This window comes from Xenopus laevis, chromosome 1L (assembly GCF_017654675.1).
Source record: "Xenopus laevis strain J_2021 chromosome 1L, Xenopus_laevis_v10.1, whole genome shotgun sequence".
NCBI classification, from domain to species: Eukaryota; Metazoa; Chordata; class Amphibia; order Anura; family Pipidae; genus Xenopus; species Xenopus laevis.
In genome coordinates, this window is record NC_054371.1 from 42,574,306 (window position 1) to 42,596,204 (window position 21,899).

The following is a 21,899-nucleotide window of genomic DNA, read 5'->3' on the forward strand; positions in this document are numbered from 1 at the left end:
ATTTTTTGGTGTTACTGTTCCTTTATAACAGTGATCCCCAACCAGTAGCTCGTGAGTAACATGTTGCTCTCCAACCCCTTGGATGTTGCTCCTAGTGGCCTCAAAGCAGGTGCTTATTTTTGAATTCCAGGCTTGGAGGAAAGTTTTGGTTGCATAAAAACCAGGTGTACTGCTAAACAGAGCCTCAATGTAGGTTGACAATCCACATAGGGGCTACTAAATGGCCAATCACAGGCACTTATTTGGCACCCAGGAACAGTTTTCATGCTAGTGTTGTTCCCCAACTCCTTTTACTTCTGAATGTTGCTCACGAGTTCTAAAGGTTGGGGATCCCTGCTTTATAAGGACTGCTCTGCTGTTCCTCTGGTTAGGAAAAACATCAGAAACCTCTCTCTTTCTTTCTTCTTACAAACGCCTCGACTGGATCATGGTTAGAAACTGATTAGCGTATTAACAGCACATATTTCCCTAAATGGCTTAGAATCTAAATAGAAATGACAAAAGTGGTTAGAATAGCACTCTCCTCCATTTCACATTTTTTGTTTTAAAGGTTTACTTATCTTTTAACTATAGCTGATGGGTTTTCCCCTAAAGTTGGGGGTTTCCTAATTGCTAACCTCCTGGTACTGCCTCTGTTTATGAGCCAGTTTAATAATAAGTATTTCCATTTCCAGCTGCCTCAGAAACCTTTCAGTCAAATGTGTTCAGCTCCTGAGAATGTGTGGGCACCGTATCTATGGAAACACTTTCTGTAGGGCACCGAATTAAAGGACCTTAGCCAAGGAACAGGCCTTAACAGTCATAAGCCAGGGATGGCCTGCAGATCTCATGCTGCCACAGCTGATATTTTGGAGGTTTTATTAGATCAGTGTAAAAATATCCCTCACTCTCCTGGAGCTGGTTACTGTACAGTAAAATGCTGCCCCTGAAAGCCCTTCAGATTAACTACTAGGAGGAAAAATACACATTGTCTGCAAACAGGGCTTTGTTAGTTTACTTGAAGGACACCATAACCCCAAAAGGTTTTTTTTTAAATTGTCTCAGTGCTGCTGTACAAGCCTGAAAGTAAAAGATCCCTGTGACAGTGATGATTTTATACTTGCACCCACGGTTGGACTGGAGAATCCAGGGCCCAATGGGACTACAACTTTAAAGGAGAAGGAAAAGTTACTAAGTAAGCTTTATCAGAAAGGCCTATATAATTACACCTGTAACCCCTCAAAGTAATGCTCCTCTGTCAAACTAAACACAGCATTTGTTTCCTTCTATTGTATACTCATGGACTTCTGTATCAGACTTCCTGCCTTCAGCTTAAACCTCCAGGGCCAGGACTCCATCTCCCCCTCCATTTCCCCCCCCTTCAGGCAGGAAGTGATGTCACACCAAGCTAATATGGCAGCTGCTATCAAAAACAAACAGAGAGAGCTTCTAGAGCTATCTACTCGGGTATGGCAAAGCATTCTACAGAATAAATATAGTGGTATAGCTTGCACTATTGTGGCTAATCTATTGGTAATAAACTGCTTTGGTAGCTTTCCTTCTCCTTTAAGGGCCCTCTGTGCAAACTGAAGGGCCTTCATCCAAGCTAGCCCCTTCCCCACATACCACCCCTCCGTGTTCCCCTCCTGGCCACCTTCTTAATTTTCTGCTATCGAGTCTGGGCATGGGAGCCGGCTGTAGAAGAGGGGCCCATAAAGGCCAGTGCCCACCAGGTTTTTTCCTGGTGTCCCAGTCTGACACTGCTTGCACCCATACACACCCATACACTCGAGGTGTCATTTCTGATTTGGTTGGCCTCCTCCTGTATGTTGGTACATCTGTGAGTATGCAGCTTCATCATCACTGCTCACCAGGACAAGTAAAATCACAGAATCACAAAGCACAGTGGGGTTCAGACTTCTGCAGATGAGACCCTCATTGTTATAGGGGTTCATTATAATAGAGAGGTGCTGTGTGCAATGGGGTCCTGTCCCTACCACCTGCTCTAAACACAGGGCATTGAGCCATGAGGAGCTGAGCGGAGCTTATTCGGGTTGTCATTAATCAGCAAATCCATAAACATTGTAGTGTCAATTTCACGTATAATGATTGAGACCAGAACTCTTTCAATGCAGTGTTAATTTCATGTATACTACCAGCATCCTGTGTGTTCCAGGGACATTCATTGCTGTTGGTCCTGGGATGACATGGACACATTTTCATTTGTGTCAATATCCAACTAAAAATGCTTTCTTGTACAGGTATGGGACCTGTTAGCCAGAATGCTCGGGATCTGGGGTTTTCTGGAACCTTGGATACCTTAAGTCTACTAGAAAACTAAACCCAATAGGCTGGTTTTGCCAATAAGGATTAATTATATCTTATTTGGGATCAAGTAGAAAACTGCTTTATTACTACAGAGGAAAAACTAAAACATTTGGATAAAATGGAGTCTGTGGGAGACAGTCTGTCTGTAATTCAGGGCTTTCGGGATAACGGGTTTCCACATAATGGATCCCATACCTGGGAAACAAAACACAAAATAAAGTCACAAACAAAAATTGTTTGTGATTCATACATCTACAGTGACTACTAGGTTGGTGTTTCATGTCAGCATGTCGTCCTACTGCCCCATTGCATCTGGACTTTGCTTTCCAAATAAACTGTGAGGTGTCGGACTGGCCCACTGGGATATCAGGAAAAGTGGAGATGTCAGTGGGCCCTCATGCTGCTAAACATTTGGCCTATTTCATAGCCATTCCCTATTTCTATAAGAACAAAGAGGCTAAATAGATGGAATGATAGATTATAGTATGTAAAGAAAACAGACTAGGAGAATAGAGGTTGAGTGAGGAGAGGAATTATAATATTACTGAGAGTGGGCCCCTATTCTAAGATTACTTGGTGGGCCCCTAGTGAAAGGTTTTTGGGTGGGCCCCTGCTGTCCCAGTCCGACACTGAAACTGTGTGTGAATCATGTATAACAAGATAACCGATTCTCCTAATAAGCACAATATTTTGACGTTTTTCTTTTCTGTTTAATTTTTTTTAAATAGCTCACAGGATCACCCGGTTCTTTCAGCTCCATGACCATTATTGAACTAGAACATAAAGCAGAGGAGAAGGTAAGATATATTTGTTTATATTAGAGCTGAAGTATTGCCAAAATAATGTTTTACACTCCTCAAATGTGCTTTATTGGGATGCAGCCCTTCATGGAGCAGATGTACATCAACAAGACATTTCCTTAAAGGGATCCTGTCATCGGAAAACATGTTTTTTTTCAAAATGCATCAGTTAATAGTGCTACTCCAGCAGAATTCTGCACTGAAATCCATTTCTCAAAAGAGCAAACAGATTTTTTAATATTCAATTTTGAAATCTGACATGGGGCTAGACATTTTGTCAATTTTCCAGCTGCCCCTGGTCATGTGACTTGTGCCTGCACTTTAGGAGAGAAATGCTTTCTGGCAAGCTGCTGTTTTTCCTTCTCAATGTAACTGAATGTGTCTCAGTGGGACATGGGTTTTTACTATTGAGTGTTGTTCTTAGATCTACCAGGCAGCTGTTATCTTGTGTTAGGGAGCTGCTATCTGGTTACCTTCCCATTGTTCTTTTGTTTGGCTGCTGGGGGGAAAAAGGGAGGGGGTGATATCCCTCTAACTTGCAGTACAGCAGTAAAGAGTGATTGAAGTTTATCAGAGCACAAGTCACATGACTTGGGGCAGCTGGGAAATTGACAAAATGTCTAGCCCCATGTCCGATTTCAAAATTGAATATAAAAAAATCTGTTTGCTCTTTTGAGAAATGGATTTCAGTGCAGAATTCTGCTGGAGTAGCACTAATTACATTTTTTCCCATGACAGTATCCCTTTAACATAGACAATATCAGAACACTGTGAATCAGTCTGGCAGGTGTTCCCTCAAGGAAGTCCATCTTTCATAGACTCCCATTTGAAGCTAATAATTGTAATTTTTAAAAATGATTTCCTTTTTCTCGGTAATAATAAAACAGTAGCTTGTACTTGATCTTAACTACATATATTAATGAATTAATCCTTATTAGAATGCAAAGCAATTCTATTGGGTTTATTTAAAGAGGTTGTCTGCCTTCAAGTTAACTTTTAGTATGATGTATTGTAGAGAGTGATATTCTTAGACAATTTGCAATTGGTTTTCATTATTAATTCTGGTTTTTGCGTTATCTTTTTTATTCAGCAGTTCTATAATTTCCAATATCAGGAAACTGGTTGCTAGGAAACAAGTTACCCTACCAACCATGCACTGATATGAATAAGAGACTGGAATATCAATAGGAGAGGCCTAAATAGAAATATGAGCAATAAAAAGTAGCAATCATAATACATTTTTAGCCTTACAGAGCATTTGTTTTTTAGATGGGGTCAGTGACTTCCATTTGAAAGCTGGAAATTAATTGGATAACTGGAAAATAATGAAAAAACTATAAATAAAAAAGACCAATTGAAAAGTTGCTTAGAATTAGCCATTCTATAACATACTAAAGGTTAACTTAAATGTGAACCACGGCTTTAATGTATCAGTTATTTTTTTTTACTAGACTTAAAGTGGACCTGCCACCCAGACACAGAAATCTGGATAATAAAAGTCCTTTTCAAATTAAACATGAAATCTCTAACCTTTGTTAACCGTGAGCCAAATTCAAACATAAAAACAGTTGGGGAGCAAAACAGGCATGCAAAACCCTCCTGGCGAGCCAAATAAGGGCTGTGATTGGCTATTGGTAGCCCCTATGTGGACTGGCAGCCTACAGGAGGCTCTATTTTGCAGGAGTCTTGGTTTTTATACAACCAAAACTTGCCTCCAAGACAGGAATTCAAAAATAAGCACCTGCTTTGGGGCCACTGGGTGCAACATCCAAGGGATTGATGAGCAACATGTTGCTTGCGAGCTACTGGTTGGGGATCACTGGTGTAGCCAGGGCACGGGGATGGACATCAGGCCCCCATTCTGGTAAACAAAAAAGGCTCTGAGATGATGCAAGGCTTGCCTTAATAACAGTGTCCACAAAATGGCTGCTGGCTGCTTGCTATAATTATGTTTTCCCAGACTGAAGGAAACAAGATTCAAATAATTTATATTGTGAAATGTAATTTCAATTAGCTTGACTAATGTTATAAAATAGGATTTTGAATATGTTTTTGGGTGATGGGTCCCCTTTACAGTATGGTGATCCAAATTAATTAAAAACCCCTTATCCAGACAATTGTGGATAACAGTTTCCATACCTGTAAAATATTGTTTTGATTGTAACTGCAATGCTGCTTTTATACTCATATAACTGTTATTGGCTTGCCTTCAGGCGACTCCAATAAAGCCATCACGGTCCAAGAGGCCCCTGGCATCGACTGGCACAATTGAGTCTATAAATCTGGATGCTGTTCCTCGGTCTGTCGATCGTCTGGATAATACTTTTGCTAAGCATAAGCTTTCTGTCAAGCCAAAGAACCAGAGGGTGTCAAAGAAGCACAGAGGAATGTCCGAGGTAATGGCTTTGCGCATTCATTGCTTAGACTTGTATATGTGCTGTGCCTGTATAGTTGCCACCAAATCATTTTTAAATACAGTAGGACAAAAATAAAAGCAAAACTGAAAGTTTGTTTAGGTTATGTTTAGGGATATGAAACATGGGTCCCAAAAACTCTGTAGTTTAACACCAGCTGGAGGGCCTCTGATTTAGGCATTTTTGGATTAAAGGAACTGTATTTTTTATCATATTAAGTACCTTATTGAAGAATATTACCAAACTAGAATATTTATATCAATAAATGTTTGCCTTTTAAACAATTTCTTGATGGTCTGTGTGCTGCCTCAGAGATCACCTGACCAGAAATACTACAGCCCTAAAAGGAACAGGAAAAAATGTGGGAGCAAGAGACAGAACTTTGTCCATTGATTGGCTCGTGTGACCTAACATGCATGTGTCCCCGAGGTTTGTGTGCACCGTGAATCGTATGCTCCCAGGGGGGCGGACATTAGGGGGCACATTTACTATGGGTCGAATATCGAGGGTTAATTAACCCTCGATATTCAACCATCAAAGTTAAATCCTTCGAATATCGAAGTCGAAGGATTTACCGCAATTCGTTCGATCGAACGATCGAAGGAAAAATCGTTTGATCGAACGATTAAATCCTTAGAATCGAACGATTCGAAGGATTTTAATCCATCGATCGAACGATTTTCCTTCGATCAGAAATTGCTAGGAAAGCCAATGGGGACCTTCCCCATAGGCTAACATTGGTGCTCGGTAGGTTTTAGGTGGCGAAGTAGGTGGTCGAAGTTTTTTTTTATTCGACTATCGAATGGTCGAATAGTCAAATGATTTTTAGTTCGAATCGTTCGATTAGAAGTCGAAGTCGTAGTCGAAGGTCGAAGTAACCAATTAGATGGTGGAAGTCGCCAAAAAAATACTTTGAAATTCGAAGTATGTTTTTATTCTAATCCTTCACTCAAGCTTAGTAAATGTGCCCCTAGTTTTTAAAACGGCAATTTTCTATTTGGGATTACCCAATGGCACATACTACTTAAAAAGTATATTTTTAAGAAAATGGTTTATTTACATGAAGCAGGGTTTTACACATGAGCTGTTTTATGTGAAATAGTTTTAAAGAGACCTACATTGTTTGGGGTATCGTTTTCCTTTAAGTAGTGAAATACTAGCAAGGAGTTTATATTAGTATTCATTTAGTTGGATAGCTAAAAGATGCGTTCTCTAGTTTTATGTCACTTCTGTATTTTACTATGAATCTCATACAGATCTTATTTTATTATTTATTGTTCCAGATCTTATCCGTCTGTAGTCTTATGTATGAATATAATGTATGCACTATATGTTATGGTTTCATAAGCCACTGATATCAAGCAATGATTATTTTATACATTTTGTAGGAATATCCGAGTATAGAAGACACAGCGTTTGAAAATGAAAGTGCTCCCATAAGAAACTCTCTTGACAAAACCATGTATAATTCCACAGAAATATCAAGTCAGAATTTACATAAATCAGATCAGTCACAGTGGAAAAAGACTGAGGTGCAATCCTATGAGAAGGTTCACACATTAATTAAAAGTGAAGACGGGAAGGATATAAAGAAACTGGGTAAGGAGAATGTGGAAGAGAAAAAACTGGAGAAATATCAGGAACTAATCAGCCCGAAACACAGAGCTGAAAATAGATTTTTAGATAAAGTAGAAAAAGATCTGGAGTTGGAAAAACAACGGCAGGAAGAGGAAGAGGAGAGAAAGAGACAATTAAAAAGGGAGCTTGAAATCAAAGAGCAACAGCGACTCGAAGAAGAAAGAAGGCGACGTGCTGAACAAATTCTCCAAGAACTAGAGGAACACAGAAGGCAAGAAGAGTTAAAATTGCGTGAAAGAGAAGAACAGAAAGCAATCCAGAAGGCAGAGGAGCAGCGTCAAGAAGAAGAGAGGCGAAGGCGAGAAGAACAAATTAAAATAGAGGAGCAAAAACGGCAAGAACTAAAACTTTTAGAGAAGCAGAATCAGCAAAAGAAAAAAGATACTGAAACAAAACCGGAGGTGTGTTTTTTAGCTTCAGATACAAAGCTGAAAGACAAAGAAGCTGCTGAAAAGGAAAAGATGATTGTGGAAACAAGTCAAGATGACGAGATCCAAAAGAACAAGCAGCAAACACCAACTGAAGACCAGGTAGAAGGGAGAAATAGTGAAGAGCAACGATGGAAGGAACTTGACCAGCGGCAAAGACCATTCACATTCAAAGTATCGGCAGGGGAAAAGCAAATTTTGTTTCAGAGAGTTAACTTATCTCCTGTTACACCTTCCAAAGAACCAACTGTTTCTCCTGATTCACATGGGTCAAAGGAAAATAAACCTAATATAACCACTCATTCCCTTCCGTCGTCCCTCTGTGTTCCACACACAGCTATTTTAGTTACTGGTGCACAGCTCTGTGGCACGGCAGTGAACCTTGATCAAATTAAGGATTCTGCATGTAAGTCATTGCTGGGTCTCACAGATGAGAAAAAACATTTAGAAGACCAAACAGCCAAGAGTGAAAAAGGAAGGCAAGACCCCACAACAATGACAAGCAGAACAAAGTACACGTCAGAATCCTTAGACGCACAATCAGTCTTGAATGAATGGACGTCCATCCGATCGAAAATCCTAAGTAAATCGGAAAATATCAGTATGCTTGAGAAAGCACAAAGAAATTCACAATTACAGAGAGATGACTGGACCGGGAAAGGCAATGGTGAGCTCCATAGCAATTTAAGGAAAACATTGTCCGCCAGTGCTAAATTCTCCATAACTCCAGCTTGGCAGAAATTTGCTGAAAGTGTAACGTCCCAACAGCTTGAGACGATGACAACTCAAACAAGTACAGAAACTGTAGCAGCAACAAAGCCAGTGTTGACTAACAATGCCACTCAGGACAAATCCCTTGAAGTCAACAGTTCGCGAGAAACAATCCCTAGTAAACTGAGAAAGCAGGTGACAAGTAATAATAGCACAGAAGGCTTTATATTTTCAAAAGATCTTCCATCCTTTCTTGTTCCCCATCCTCCTCATTCTCCCCGTCGAGGGCAGGTTGAGCCACAAACTGGGCTTGACATGCAAGTGAGCAATGGAACACAGAAAAATGATAAGACTGTACAAAACGGGGAGGAGAAAACGTCTCCATTTGGAATCAAGTTGAGAAGAACAAATTACTCATTAAGATTTCATTCTGATCCTCTGAATGACCAAAAGAGAAAAAAGAGGTATAGTGCGGGTGATAGTTTTGATGGCGTGCCAGCGTCATTCAATGCAGCAGATGAAACAGAACCTTCCAATACATCTAGAAAAGAACTGTCAGCATCACCCACAAAAATAAAGAAAGATAATCTTGCGTCCATCTCCATGGATACCTCAAGCAGTCTAACAGATCTCCATTCAGTGTCGCCCCCTTTAATATCATCCTCCAGTTCGTACATCCCTTCACCTAACAAAGGTAGAACTGTGCCTAAATCACTCTCTGTTGAGAAACCATGCCTAGCTCCTAAGCCATCCAGTCCAACTTCAACACCCTCCCTGCTTTCTAAACTTGATAGAAGTAATCTGGTTGACCTGTCTGCACAGAAGCTGGAAAAAAGTGACCCAGATAAAGCGATGCTGGGAGAATCCATGAAAGGGAGTGTGGCACTGCCATCTTCAAGTCCAGGTAAAAATGAGGAGCCAGAATCAAAAGACAAAAAGTGCTATTTTCCATCGATCCATATTCCCTGGAGAGAGAAGTCTGAGAAAAGGCCAGAGCAAATCAGCAAAGGTAAATTTATTTTTTTACATAAATCATATCATTTCCTTCTGTATCTGTCTAAATTACCCTTAACTATCACTCCACTGCCCATGGTGACTGACATTAATGATCTTTGTGTGCATTGTGTCCTTTCAGAAAGGCCAGCTCTTCAGAGTCGTCATTCCCTTGATGGTACCAGACTGATGGAAAAACCAGAGACAGAGCAGCCTCTCTGGATAACGTTAGCTCTACAGAAGCAGAAGGGATTTCGGGAACAGCACACTTACAGGGAAGATAGAAAACAAGCCAGGGAAACCAAACAGTCAGAAAAGATCAATAAAGAAAATGTAAGCAGGCTAATGAAAATATTCAGTAAATGTTAAGGTTGCCCGCCCCTTTAAAGCACATCTCTATATTTTACACCCATGTGGGCTTTAGCTGCGATTATGTTAAGCTGTCATTCCCAAAGCCATCATTTCACGAGATCAGGTAGAAATGATCTGCCTCTGTACATTTTGTTTTTTTATGTTTATTTAGAAAAACAAAATGAAATATTATTTTGGCGTTAGTATTTACCAGCTTTGCACACTGAACAACATGGAGCACAACTGTCCAGAATAATAGGCCAACTTATTCCTGGACAAATAGTGCCACAGGGCTTACCGTATGTTTAAGCCACTCCAGCGTTACTTTTTTTGGATCTGAGACCTGCTGATATAATCAAAATTCACCTAATATTCCATTTTATTATGTGGAAAACTCAGGTCCTAAATATTCCAGGTAATAGTATTTATACTAAGTAATAAACAATATGAAAGACACACAGAGACATTATCACTGGCTCAGGTCATGCCATACCAAATTATACTATTCAAACTATTTATAATAAGGGTATATTTTCAGTACAGGTATGAGATGCGTTGTCTGGAAATCTGCTATTCAGAAAGCTCCAAAATTTGGAAAGGCTGTCTCCCATAGACTCCATTTTATCCAAATAATCCAAATTTTTACAAATGATTTCCTTTTTCTGTTTAATAATAAAACAGTATCTTTTACTTGATCCAAACTAAGATATAATTAATCCTTATTGGGAGCAATACCAGGCTATTGGGGTTATTTAATGTTTACGTGATTTTCTAGTAGACTTAAGGTATGAAGATCCAAATCATGGAAAGTTCCATTATTTGGAAAACCCCAGGACCTGAGCATTTTGGATAACAGGTCCCATACCTGTACATCCTTTTCTGCAATAGACATATGAAAATAGAGCTTGTTGTATGTATAGTAGCATTGGTATTAATACCGATGACTTACTTTTGACTTTGACATATAAGCGAAACCTCCTTATTCTGAATTATATCTCAAAAAGGCCAGTGAGAGCGTCGTAACAGGAGAATACAGAACCAGGTGTGGTTCCCTGCAAAAGCCAGTGGCCCAAGAAGAGAAGAAATGTGAAACAGTAGTGACCCGTCTGCAGCGCAGAGAGCAACTTCAAAAATCAAACACGCTTCCCACATCTGTCACAGGTGAGGTCAGGGAACATGTATCTAATGGTGTATTAAACAACTGCACGGGGTTATTTCTGTGGCTGGCTTAGCCTTGGTTTTCTGTTCATTTTTACCAGTTCATGCTTGTATACATATACTGTTTATGCTAAAATTGTATGTTTTGTGCCAGTTATATTTGGAATGAGAATTTTTTGTAGATGTCATTCTGTAGGTCTACATCCTATGTCTTGTGCTTGTGAGATAGATACTACCACTCACTCATTTTTTTAATGAAGCTAATACATAGAGCAAAGTGTCATTGTTGATGGCTGGTTACAAACCTGAGAAGACAAGGAGCTACTGCTTTATAAAATAGTTTTGTATTGAAAATGCGACTTTTCCAGGATTTATTATGCAACAAAACTGTCACAATTCCAAATCCGAAAATACTCCAGCTAAAACCAGTCGAAATCATGCAGATGTCATTGGCAGATGTCCCTGTTACAATTGGAAGCTCTTTCTTTCATAGTTAAATCGGGTTGAAAAAAGTCAAAGTCCATCAAGTTCAAACCCTCCAAATGAAAACCCAGCATCCATACACACACCCCTACTTTCACATAAATTCTATATACCCATATCTATATTAACTATAGAGTTTAGTATCACAACAGCCATTGATATTATGTCGTCCAAGAAATCATCCAAGCCATTCTTAAAGGCATTAACTGAATCAGCCATCACAACATCACCCGGCAGTGCATTCCACAACCTCACTGTCCTGACTGTGAAGAACCACCTACGTTGCTTCAAATGAAAGTTCTTTTCTTCTAGTCTAAAGGGGTGGCCTCTGGTACGGTGATCCACTTTATGGGTAAAAAGGTCCCTTGCTATATGTCTATAATGTCCTCTAATGTACTTGTGAAGTGTAATCATGTCCCCTCGCAAGCGCCTTTTTTCCAGAGAAAACAACCCCAACCTTGACAGTCTACCCTCATAATTTAAGTCTTCCGTCCCTCTAACCAATTTAGTTGCACATCTCTGCACTCTCTCCAGCTCATTTATATCCCTCTTAAGGACTGGAGTCCAAAACTGCACTGCATACTCCAGATGAGGCCTCACCAGGGACCTATAAAGAGGCATAATTATGTTTTTATCCCTTGAGTTAATGCCCTTCTTTTATGCAAGACAGAACTTTATTTGCTTTAGTAGCCACAGAATGACACTGCCCAGAATTAGACAACTTGTTATCTACAAAAACTCCATGATCCTTCTCATTTAAAGGAAAAGGAAAGGCTAAAATTAAGTAAGCTTTATTAGAAAGGTCTATATAAATACACCAGTAAACCCTCAAACAAACACTGCATTTCTTTTGTTCTATTGTGTACACATGGGCTTCTGTATCAGACTTCCTGTTTTCAACTTAAACCTCCAGGGCTAGGGCTTGAGCATGCTCAGTTTGCTTCTCCCCCTCCCTCCTCCCCTCCCTGCTGTAATCTGAGCCCAGAGCTATGACTGAGCAGAGAAACTCAGGCCGGATGTGATGTCACACCAAGTTAATATGGCAGCTGCTATCCTAAACAAACAGAGAGCTTCTAGAGCTGTTTACTCAGGTATGGTAAACATTCAACAGAATAAATAGTGATATAGCTTGCACTATTGTGGCTAATCTATTGACTGCATCGGTACCTTTCCTTCTCCTTTAAGGAAACTCCTGAGACACTGCCATTTAGTGTATAACTTGCATTTATATTATTTTTGCCAAAGTGCATAACCTTGCATTTATCAACATTGAACCTCATTTTCCAGTTTGCTGCCCAGTTTTCCAACTTACACAAATCCCTCTGCAAAGTGGCAGCATCCTGCATGGAACCTATAGTTCTGCACAATTTAGTATCATCTGCAAAAATAGAAACAGTACTTTCAATGCCCACCTCCAGGTCATTAATAAACAAGGAACTGAGCAAAAATTTGCTGGCAAAAAATCCAGCGAGAAAAAAATTATTAATCAATTATTCGGACGCCCATTGACTTTAGTGCATTTGGACAAAATAGTTGTGTGTATGAAAATTGTCACTCTGTCAAAATTGTCACTCTGTCAAAATTGACACGTGTCAAAATTATTTTGACATCCACTGACTTCAATGCGTTTCACAAATTTTTCGGCAAAGCAAAATAGGACAGATTTGCCCATCATTAGTGACAAGTGAAAAAAGATGCAGTTTTCGCAACTTTTCTGCAACTTTTTCCTTTCGTGCTTTTTCAGTTCTGATCTTTTCATAAATTAAAGACATTTGTGGAAATGAATTTGTTTGTGGTTTCAAAAACCTCTAAAACCACTAAAATTCAAACTTTAATAAATAGGCCTCCACGCCATGTTGGATATGTCTCTCTGTGTCCATGAGCTGTGAATCTGCATCCACTCAATCCTTTCACTCTCCCCCAGTCTAGACAGCCCTCTGATCAATGCATATGCTATAAATATATCCATGTATATCTATAGCACTAGTATGTACACAGCTAGCTATATATTTACAATACAGGGGGACAAACATTGCAATTAAATCAAAATAAATATGCACAAGGGAAAAAGAAATATTTACAATAACAAAGATTAATTGGTGTTTTTAAGAGGCACTAACCCTGTTCTGTAGAGCTTACGGTTTGGAAAAATATGTATAACTCTTGTATACAATTTTCACTCAGTGACGGAGCAAATGACAATACAGAGAATTTGTTTTTTAGATGGGGTCATTGAACCCCATTTGAAAGCTGGAAAAAATCAGAAAGAAAGCAAATAATTAAAAAACTATAAATGAAGGCCAATTGAAAAGTTGCTTAGAATTAACATACTCAAAATGAACGTAAAGGTTCACCCCTATAAAAGCAAATGTGTTTTGTAGCTACTACCGTATCTGGCCCACTAAGTAACAACATCTTCCCTTTATTTCTCACAGTGGAAATCACAGATGGAGTTCAAGTTCCTCCTCTGGCAAAGGATATACCGAAGCGATTTTCTACACCAGATGCTTCTCCGGTGTCCTCGGAGCCCGCTTGGCTTGCCTTAGCCAAACGGAAATCAAAAGCCTGGAGTGACTGTCCACAGATTATTAAGTAAATATCTTGTCCTGGCTAAATAGAAGCCAATAAGGTGTCCCTAAGCTGTGTCTGTGGTCTACTGTATGGATGTTATGGCAAATACAGTAATAATAAGTGGTCTGTTCCCGGGCTATACAGAAATAATCAAGCGCATTTGTGCCTAATTGTTATATTGGTGAAATGTGATACTCTGTATTGGAACAGTAGCAATGTCCTCCTGTACTGTCTTCTTACACAGTCATGATACTTCTTGGGGATAAAATAGGGCTGTAATAATTGACATATTTGGCAACCTGCATATGATATTATCTGGAGCAGTCATGTTCAACCTTCAACCCTCCAAACTCACAACTTCCAGCGTCCGTCTGCTGCCGATGGAAAATTTGGGAGTTGTAGTGTAACAAGTAAAGGAAAGTTGTGGTGTTGACCATCCCTGATCAAGACCAATACACATTGTACACTTCTTGGTGTAATATTTTGCACACTCTGGTACTATATGTGCCGCTACTGAAGCCACATGAATGTCCTGCTCGTATTATATTGATGTGCAACACTACTAGACATAGTTCCTATAGGGAATTTAGAGGTGTTATAGTTATAGCCTTTCTAATTTGCCTTCCTTGTAAATGAACTGTGACCCTAATATTATTCGTATAGATCAGATGCAAAAGGCGATCAGGACACATTCAACCCACCTAATGGATCTGATACTAAAAAGTGCTAGGACAATACTTGAAGGATACATTCTTAATATTTTATGGTTGGACCTAGTTGATTTTATTATAACTATTTCTAACTATTGTTGTGTTAATTCCATCATTTTTGAAGCAAAGGAAATGTAATTAAAGTGATTTCATACTCCTCCATGCGATCACGCCCAGCCTTGATTGGCTTATAAGCAGCTGTGGGGCACAAGGAAGGAAAAGTCATTCTGATACAGATATAGAAACATCATGTTGCCATTGTAGGACCTGCACCCATCCTAAACATGTGTCTTCCCTCTCTGTACACTACTTCTGTGTGTGCCTCTGGTTCTGCTCTTTGGGAGCAGTGGAGGAGTGTTCTACCAGTCTGATCCGCACCCAAACCTTTACCCACAGTGGTTGGCCAAATTTCAACCCAAACTTGCCCAACTGGAGGTCAACCAGTTGGTGACCACAAGTTTCAGGTCAACCTGCACATCACTAATCTTGCCCCTCCCCAGGGGCATCTGTTATGTTAGGGGTACATGGCTTTACCCTTAAACATGTCCCTGATCAAATCATTCCAGATATAGTGTACCCCATCTTCAAGCTGATGAGGAGTACAAATGTGATTTGCCTGTTTGAGTCTGAATTGGTTGGCTATTGCTGGATGTGGGTGCATGTATGGGGCTTTAGAACTATCATTTTGAGATGAGTATAAGATGAAGATCTGATTGGCTGACCCCTTCAGTATATGCTGGGGTGCAGTGGCCTACCTAGAAGAAAATGGTGCCCACATCTCCTATCATTCCACATTGCACAGCATTGCAGTCCTGGAACACTAGATACTGTCTACTCCTTGTGTGGAAGTGTATTAATATAAATACCTAATAAATAGTAACAAATTAATGAAAATCCAGAAGATTTCATGAATCTGTTAAAAAATAATTGATAATAATTAATCTTGCTTTATTTATTTCTGTTATTCCCCCCCCAACATTTTATGAATGAGTTCCTCAACCTACTTTACAATTGGCGTTAGCATTTAAAACAAGGAAAAATACAATATTTTCTTATAACCAAGGGATTTATGCATGAAGGTAGCTAAATGCTAAAATATGATTTTTAGGGATGCACCTAATCCACTATTTTGGATTCACGAAGATTTGGCCAATACTGAATCCTAATTTGCAAATTAGGGGTAGGAAGGGGAAACATTTTTTACTTCTTTGTTTTGTGACAAAAAGTCATGCGATTTCCCTCCCCGTCCCTAATTTGCATATGCAAATTGTGCTGGGTTTATTTTGATGAGTTCAGGTAATAACTAGATTTTTCACAATGAAAGGACAAGTAAAGGCAAGCTCACTGAGAGGGTGCTAATTTGTTAGGCACCAGCCTGTGAATAAATTCAGTCGCTTTTTTTCCTCCTCTACCATAAAAAAAAACACCAGCCCCACCATATAGGTTTACCTATAACATAACTGTAGTAAAAATCTATTTAAAGATGAAATTGAATGGCTAATAACAACTGATGTGTTACCTGTGGCAAGTCAGGGATATTTGGGTCACTGCTTTTGGTATCAGCAATTCCAGTGCCCAGAAGTGAAATAGTCCTTAGTCAACAGAAGGCCAGTAGCTGAGCAATGGAACAGAGGTGTATGAAGACTGACATTAGGGAAGAGTAAAGATTAAAAAAAAAAAACAGGATAAAAATTATGATTCAAAAAGAACAATTTCTGCATGTATAGAAAAGGGATCAAGTACCGCCATTGTACTTAGCATTTTCGGGCACATTTTTTTCCTAGAAAAACTATTTTGGTGCACTGCCTATGATCCACTTAAAAAGCCCAGAGGGAATACTGAGCACATCCCACAGGCAGTGCATAGGAAGAAGCCTGACCTTCTGGCAGACAGAAGTCACATATGCAATGAGTTAAAAATCTATTTTCATGCAAAGTTTTTGTTTGTGAACCCCACTAAGGGCCAATCCTAACTGTACACATATGATGTAAATATTTACTAAACACTGGATATCTGCTCCAGGTAATGGATTATTATAAACTGCACAATAATGAGTTATATATAGGGGTTTATGGCCTGTAACTGGCTTCGGACCTTGTTTTGATAAAGTGCACTAGAAATAAAGCACTTTAGTGTAACACAGTCCAACATTGAGATGTACAAAAGCAAATTAGATTTATTTATGACTAATGACAGGAGTCACAACAGCTCCCCTCCGTTAGCTTCTCTGTCTGCACAGCCCTTGCCTGGATGCAGACACACGGGGCAGATTCCAATGTAAAAATGAATATTCTCATCCCCGTGTGTCTGCACTCAGGCTGACTCAGTGCCTGTCAATGCAGAGGAGCCAGCAGTCTGGCTGTTTCACGTCTGGCAAGACTGGCATTAGCCAAATTGCTGGAAAAACATAGTACAGTTTCAGCCAAAATGTTGGCTGAGGAACAAACTCAAGAGCACAAGTCATTTAGTCCTTCAGTCAAACTGTTGTTCAGTTTAGAGCTCCAATGATCCGTAGTGATACTGTATATGTATATTGCTAGATAGTGATTATGCTTCTAGGATATTTTGTTTGTGCCTTTAAATATTTTATAGCTTAGTGTAATTTTTACAAATGTATATTTTTAAATCAGGCACAGTAGCATTATAGACAAGTCCAGGCTTTTGTCTCTTTGTGTGTTTTTCTGTGCTAAGTAATTGAATAGCTTTACCCAGCCCAAAATATTCAAACGGCTGATACTTGCTGCTGAAATGACCACTCTAGATCAAGTTGGCTGCTTATTGGCCAGTCTTAGGCTGGCTGGGGATCACTTTGAAAATCCCATTGGATGAGGACAGAAAGAGGTTGCTAATTGGGTCTCCTCCCACAGATCTGTTCCAGTCTTTTGCCCAGGGATTAAATCACCTGGGTGGCCAAATAGGTCAAAGATTATTTTGCAATTTCATCAAACATGTAGATCTTCCAGTGAAAGCTTTCCCAAGTAATTAAAATATAATGTAGTGTTGCTCTGCACTGGTAAAACTGGCGTGAACTGTTTCTTGGAACAGAGAGCCAGTGCCTGTGGAAAGTAGGGAAATACAGTAACAAAGCAATTCCATTTCTATAACAATGCCTTATTTAACACACGCTTCCCCACAGAACAATGCCCAATATTATATTCTTTATCCAAGAGATGATACAGTATGCACCATGCAAATGATACTTGTGTCTAACATCCAGTATAACCATTTCAATATCAAATAAGCCCTCTGGGAGATGTACTAAGCAGCTGAAACTTAAATAAATTAAAAAAATAAATAAACAAAAAAGTTATATGTCTTTTCCGATAATATCACATATGGCAGCATCTGATTATTTTCTTATAAACGTCCCTGACAATTATCTTTGTCGCATATGCTTTCTCCTCTGTAGTGTGTCTGGAAGGGTGGGGCTATTTCTGTTGGACAGGCTGTGGGTTGATTGGGGGGTGCACCTGTCAGTCATTGCTAAGCACAGATAACAGGCTGTGCAACAGGAAAAGTCCCACCTTCTTGAAACTACAGGGAGGGAAGCTCATTCTGTATGGTACAGGGTCAGACTGGATCCAGGGAGAAATCCTGGTGGACCCCTGCCCAGTGTCCTGCCCCAGAAGTCAGGTGGGTGGGTAAGGAAGGTTTGCATGAGTGAGGGGAGGTGGACATTTGTCATTTGAGCTAAGCCCCGGGGTGGACTCCATTACCATGTTATCAGAGATACAATTTTAATTTCTTACACTTTAAAGGAGAAGGAACGGCTTTGTGCACTTGGGGGTTCCAAATGTTAGGCACCCCCAAGTGATTGTATTCACTTACCTGAAACCCCGAGTCGGTGCTTCTATCAGCAGAAAACTGCACCAGCCCGGGGTTATACCAGCGAGCATCATAGAGCGATCCTCTTCCGGCTTGGTTTGCACAATCATACAATCCCAGGGGGCGGCCCTTATTTTTTAAAATGGCAATTTTCTTTTTATGATTTCCCGATGGCACATACTACTTAGAAAGTATATTATTATGAAAATGATTTATTTACATGAAACAGGGTTTTACATAAGAGCTGTTTTATGCAATATCTTTTTATAGAGACCTACATTGAGGGGTATAGTTTTCCTTTAAATAAATGAGATCACTTGTTAGATTGTAAGCAATCCATTATGCTTTGTATGCCCGGCCCACTGCAGTGTGCTCGGCTCAAGAAGAATATGTGATTAAATCCACAAAGAGAGGAATATATGCTGAATAGGGTTCAAATTGTGTCCTATCCTGTGACTGTTTTAGTTTTAGGAGGAGTAGGCCTATTCCCTGGCCACAAGCAGCCATGAACACAAATAAATAACACTATAAAAATTAATCTGGTGTATCAGCTTTTCAGAATATGAAGTATATGCACCAGGGATGCCCAACCTGTGGCCATAAAGCTATAGTTAAATTGCAAAGGTTGGACAATCCTGCTTTACCATCAAATTGGAGCAATAGCCTTCCTTGTAGCACCTGGGACCCTTTCCAACTTTAGCTTTGATTTACCCAAATAAACTACAAACTGTGTTTGTTTTTTTTATGCTGTTGTTTAACTACAACTCCCAGTAGACGCTGACAGCTTGGGGTCCACGATCCAACAGTAAAATATCCTTTATTTTCCTAAGTCGTGGAAACATAGAAGGAACAATAAAACTATTAGTATAGCAGTCTAAAGAAAAAAATATATAAACCTGTAAAGCTGTGGTTCTTTTTTGTTTACTGTACTTTTTAAAACATTTTCTTAATTTTTCAAATATAATTGTTTCTTATTTGTAATGTTATTAGTCCTAACTAAATTATTACTAAGTAAATATTTAAAAATTGTTGTATATTCATTTCCGTATCACCTGTTAACAACGGGGAAAAAGTTTGTTTTGTTTCATCGGATTTATTTTTTTGTGCTGCAGATGTTTTGAGAAGAAAAAAAACGTTTAAAGACTATACAGAAGATAAATTCTTAACCGTGTAAATTTTCTTGGTTTTGTCTGACTGTTATGTAACGGTCCATTACTAAAAAAAATGTCTTCAGTTGAATAAAAAAAAAAAAAAGGATATACTTTTAAAATCTTGTGTGGAATGTTTTGTGTGTGTGTCTGTTCTCATGTCTTAATGTTAACTAGTGGCGTAAGTATCAGGGGTGCAATCACACCTGGGTCGCACCCATCTTGGGAGCCGGCACGACCATGGAGCTCAAAGGTGAACTCCACACAAACATAACTTTTTTGAAAAGTAAACAATTTCAAGCATCTTTGCAATATACATCAATAAAAAATATGCAGACTTTTCATGACTACTTTGCTGAGCTGGCTGACTACTGTTACTTTTTATCAGCAGCCATCTGTCCCTAGCCTGCATACTCCAAACCCCACAATTCCCTGCACATGTGATTTCAATAAGGAAAGGAACATCACAGTGCAATGCATTGTGGGTTATGTAGTTCCTGCAAGTTGTCTGTAAGCTGAGGATAAGTTGTTACAATTTGTAACATCAGTGTTTTAGTCCCTCCTTCCCTGCCAGGATTTCAAATGATGCAGAAAGAGAAGAACTCTTAAAACAGCTGGATTTCAGCATAGAAAAAGGCATTTATTTATACTTTTTGAAGAAACATGTAACTGCGATGGTTGATTAGGGATTTCTGTGTTATGTGGGCCTCTTTATCAAATTTTGGACTTCCCCTTTAAAGGGCATGTAAAGTCTAAAATAGAATAAGGCTAGAAATGCTATATTTTGTATACTAAATATAAACATGAACTTACTGCACCACAAGCCTAATCAAACAAATAATTTATGCTTTCAAAGTTGGCTACAGGGGGTCACCATCTTGTAACTTTGTTAAATATCTTTGCAAGACTAAGACTGTGCACATGCTCAGTGTGGTCTGGGCTGTTTAGGGATCAACATAAACAAAGCTGCTTGAGTTCTGCATGGCTGGGAAGTAAGGCGGGGGGTCCCCCTGCTGTTCATAAGTATGATTGTTTCCCTGCTCAGCAGTTAGGGACTGTCTGACAATTCCTATCCACAGCAGTAAATGAAGGGAGAATTTCACTGCATACAGTCAGGTTTCTTATAAAAACGGTACACATTTTTTAATTAAAGTATATTGGAGATAGGTTTCTTTTTCATTAAAGAAAGTAAATATTGGATTTTCTTTTTTTGCCTTTACATGCCCTTTAAGGGGATTTTTCACATGCAGTGGGTGGGGGGACGCAAGTCCAAATAGGGGGGCCCAAGTGACACTAGTTACACCACTGATGTTAACAGTGAAAGGAAATAAGGACATGCATGGCATTTTCACATTAGGGAAATTATCACCAAAATATTATATGTACACATTTGTCGCTGCTTTTTTAATAATAGTATGAATTTCCATTTCTGTAGATGTATATGGCTTTAATAACATAAAAACAAAAAAGTCCAACAGTGTTATCCCCAGGTCCTTTTTGCAGGGTGCATCGACAGTTTTCCCTGCTGCCCATCTTCCACGTTAAGGGATTGTTTGTTCACCTTTGAGTTAACTTTTAGTATGATGTAAAGGATGATATTCTGAAACCATTTCCAGTTGGTTTTCATTTTTTACTATTTTGCTTTTTATTCAGCAGCTCTCCAGTTTGACATTTCAACAATCCGATTGCTAAGGTCCAAATTACACTAGCAACCATGCATTGATTTATATAAGAGACTGGAATATGAATAGGAGAGGTCTGAATAGAAAGACGAGTAATAAAAAGTAGCAATAACAATACATTTGTAGCCATACAGAGCATTTGTTTTTTAGATGGGGTCAGTGACCCCCATTTGTAAGCTGGAAAGTGTCAGTAGAAAAAGGCAAATTATTAAAAAAAAAAACTAATAAAGAAAGAAATGAAGAGCAGTTGCTTAGAATTGGCCATTCTATAACATACTAAAAGTTAACGTAAAGGTGAACCACCCCTTTAATGAGTTTTTTTCTTATATAATAAGATATATAATATAATATTTGTAGAAGTGTGCAATCTAATCGGTTTTAGTAAAAACTATTCTTTTAGGACGAGAGAGGTGGGGAATGGTTGCAGAATCATGTCTCTGCAAGACATCTATTTACTGTACATCACTTGCACTGTAATGAGCATGCAACCCCTTGTCTGTATAAAAAACTGTGTTGCAAGAAAGAACAGAGCTGTGCACTATAATAGCACTATATAATACACCTACATCAGCATCCAGCTTGCACATACAGGTATGGGACCTGTTATCCAGAATGCTCGGGACCTGGGATTCTCCAGATAACGAATGTTTCCTTAATTTAGATCTTCATACCTTAGGTCT

General features: G+C 39.1%; 1 protein-coding gene across 4 annotated transcripts in view; it reads left to right on the forward strand.

The window, feature by feature from the left end:
- cracd.L (capping protein inhibiting regulator of actin dynamics L homeolog) overlaps positions 1-14,117 on the forward strand; it is a 98,640-nt gene extending 84,523 nt beyond the window's left edge. For all 4 annotated transcript variants that reach the window (XM_041589006.1, XM_041588992.1, XM_041588998.1 and 1 more), the window contains 6 exons: positions 3,036-3,104; positions 5,321-5,503; positions 6,910-9,307; positions 9,434-9,624; positions 10,647-10,803; positions 13,719-14,117. In XM_041589006.1, the coding sequence (XP_041444940.1) occupies positions 3,036-3,104; positions 5,321-5,503; positions 6,910-9,307; positions 9,434-9,624; positions 10,647-10,803; positions 13,719-13,879 (3,159 nt within the window). In that variant the 3' untranslated portion in view covers positions 13,880-14,117. The remainder of the gene's footprint in view (positions 1-3,035; positions 3,105-5,320; positions 5,504-6,909; positions 9,308-9,433; positions 9,625-10,646; positions 10,804-13,718) is intronic.
- The last annotated feature ends 7,782 nt before the right edge of the window (positions 14,118-21,899 follow it).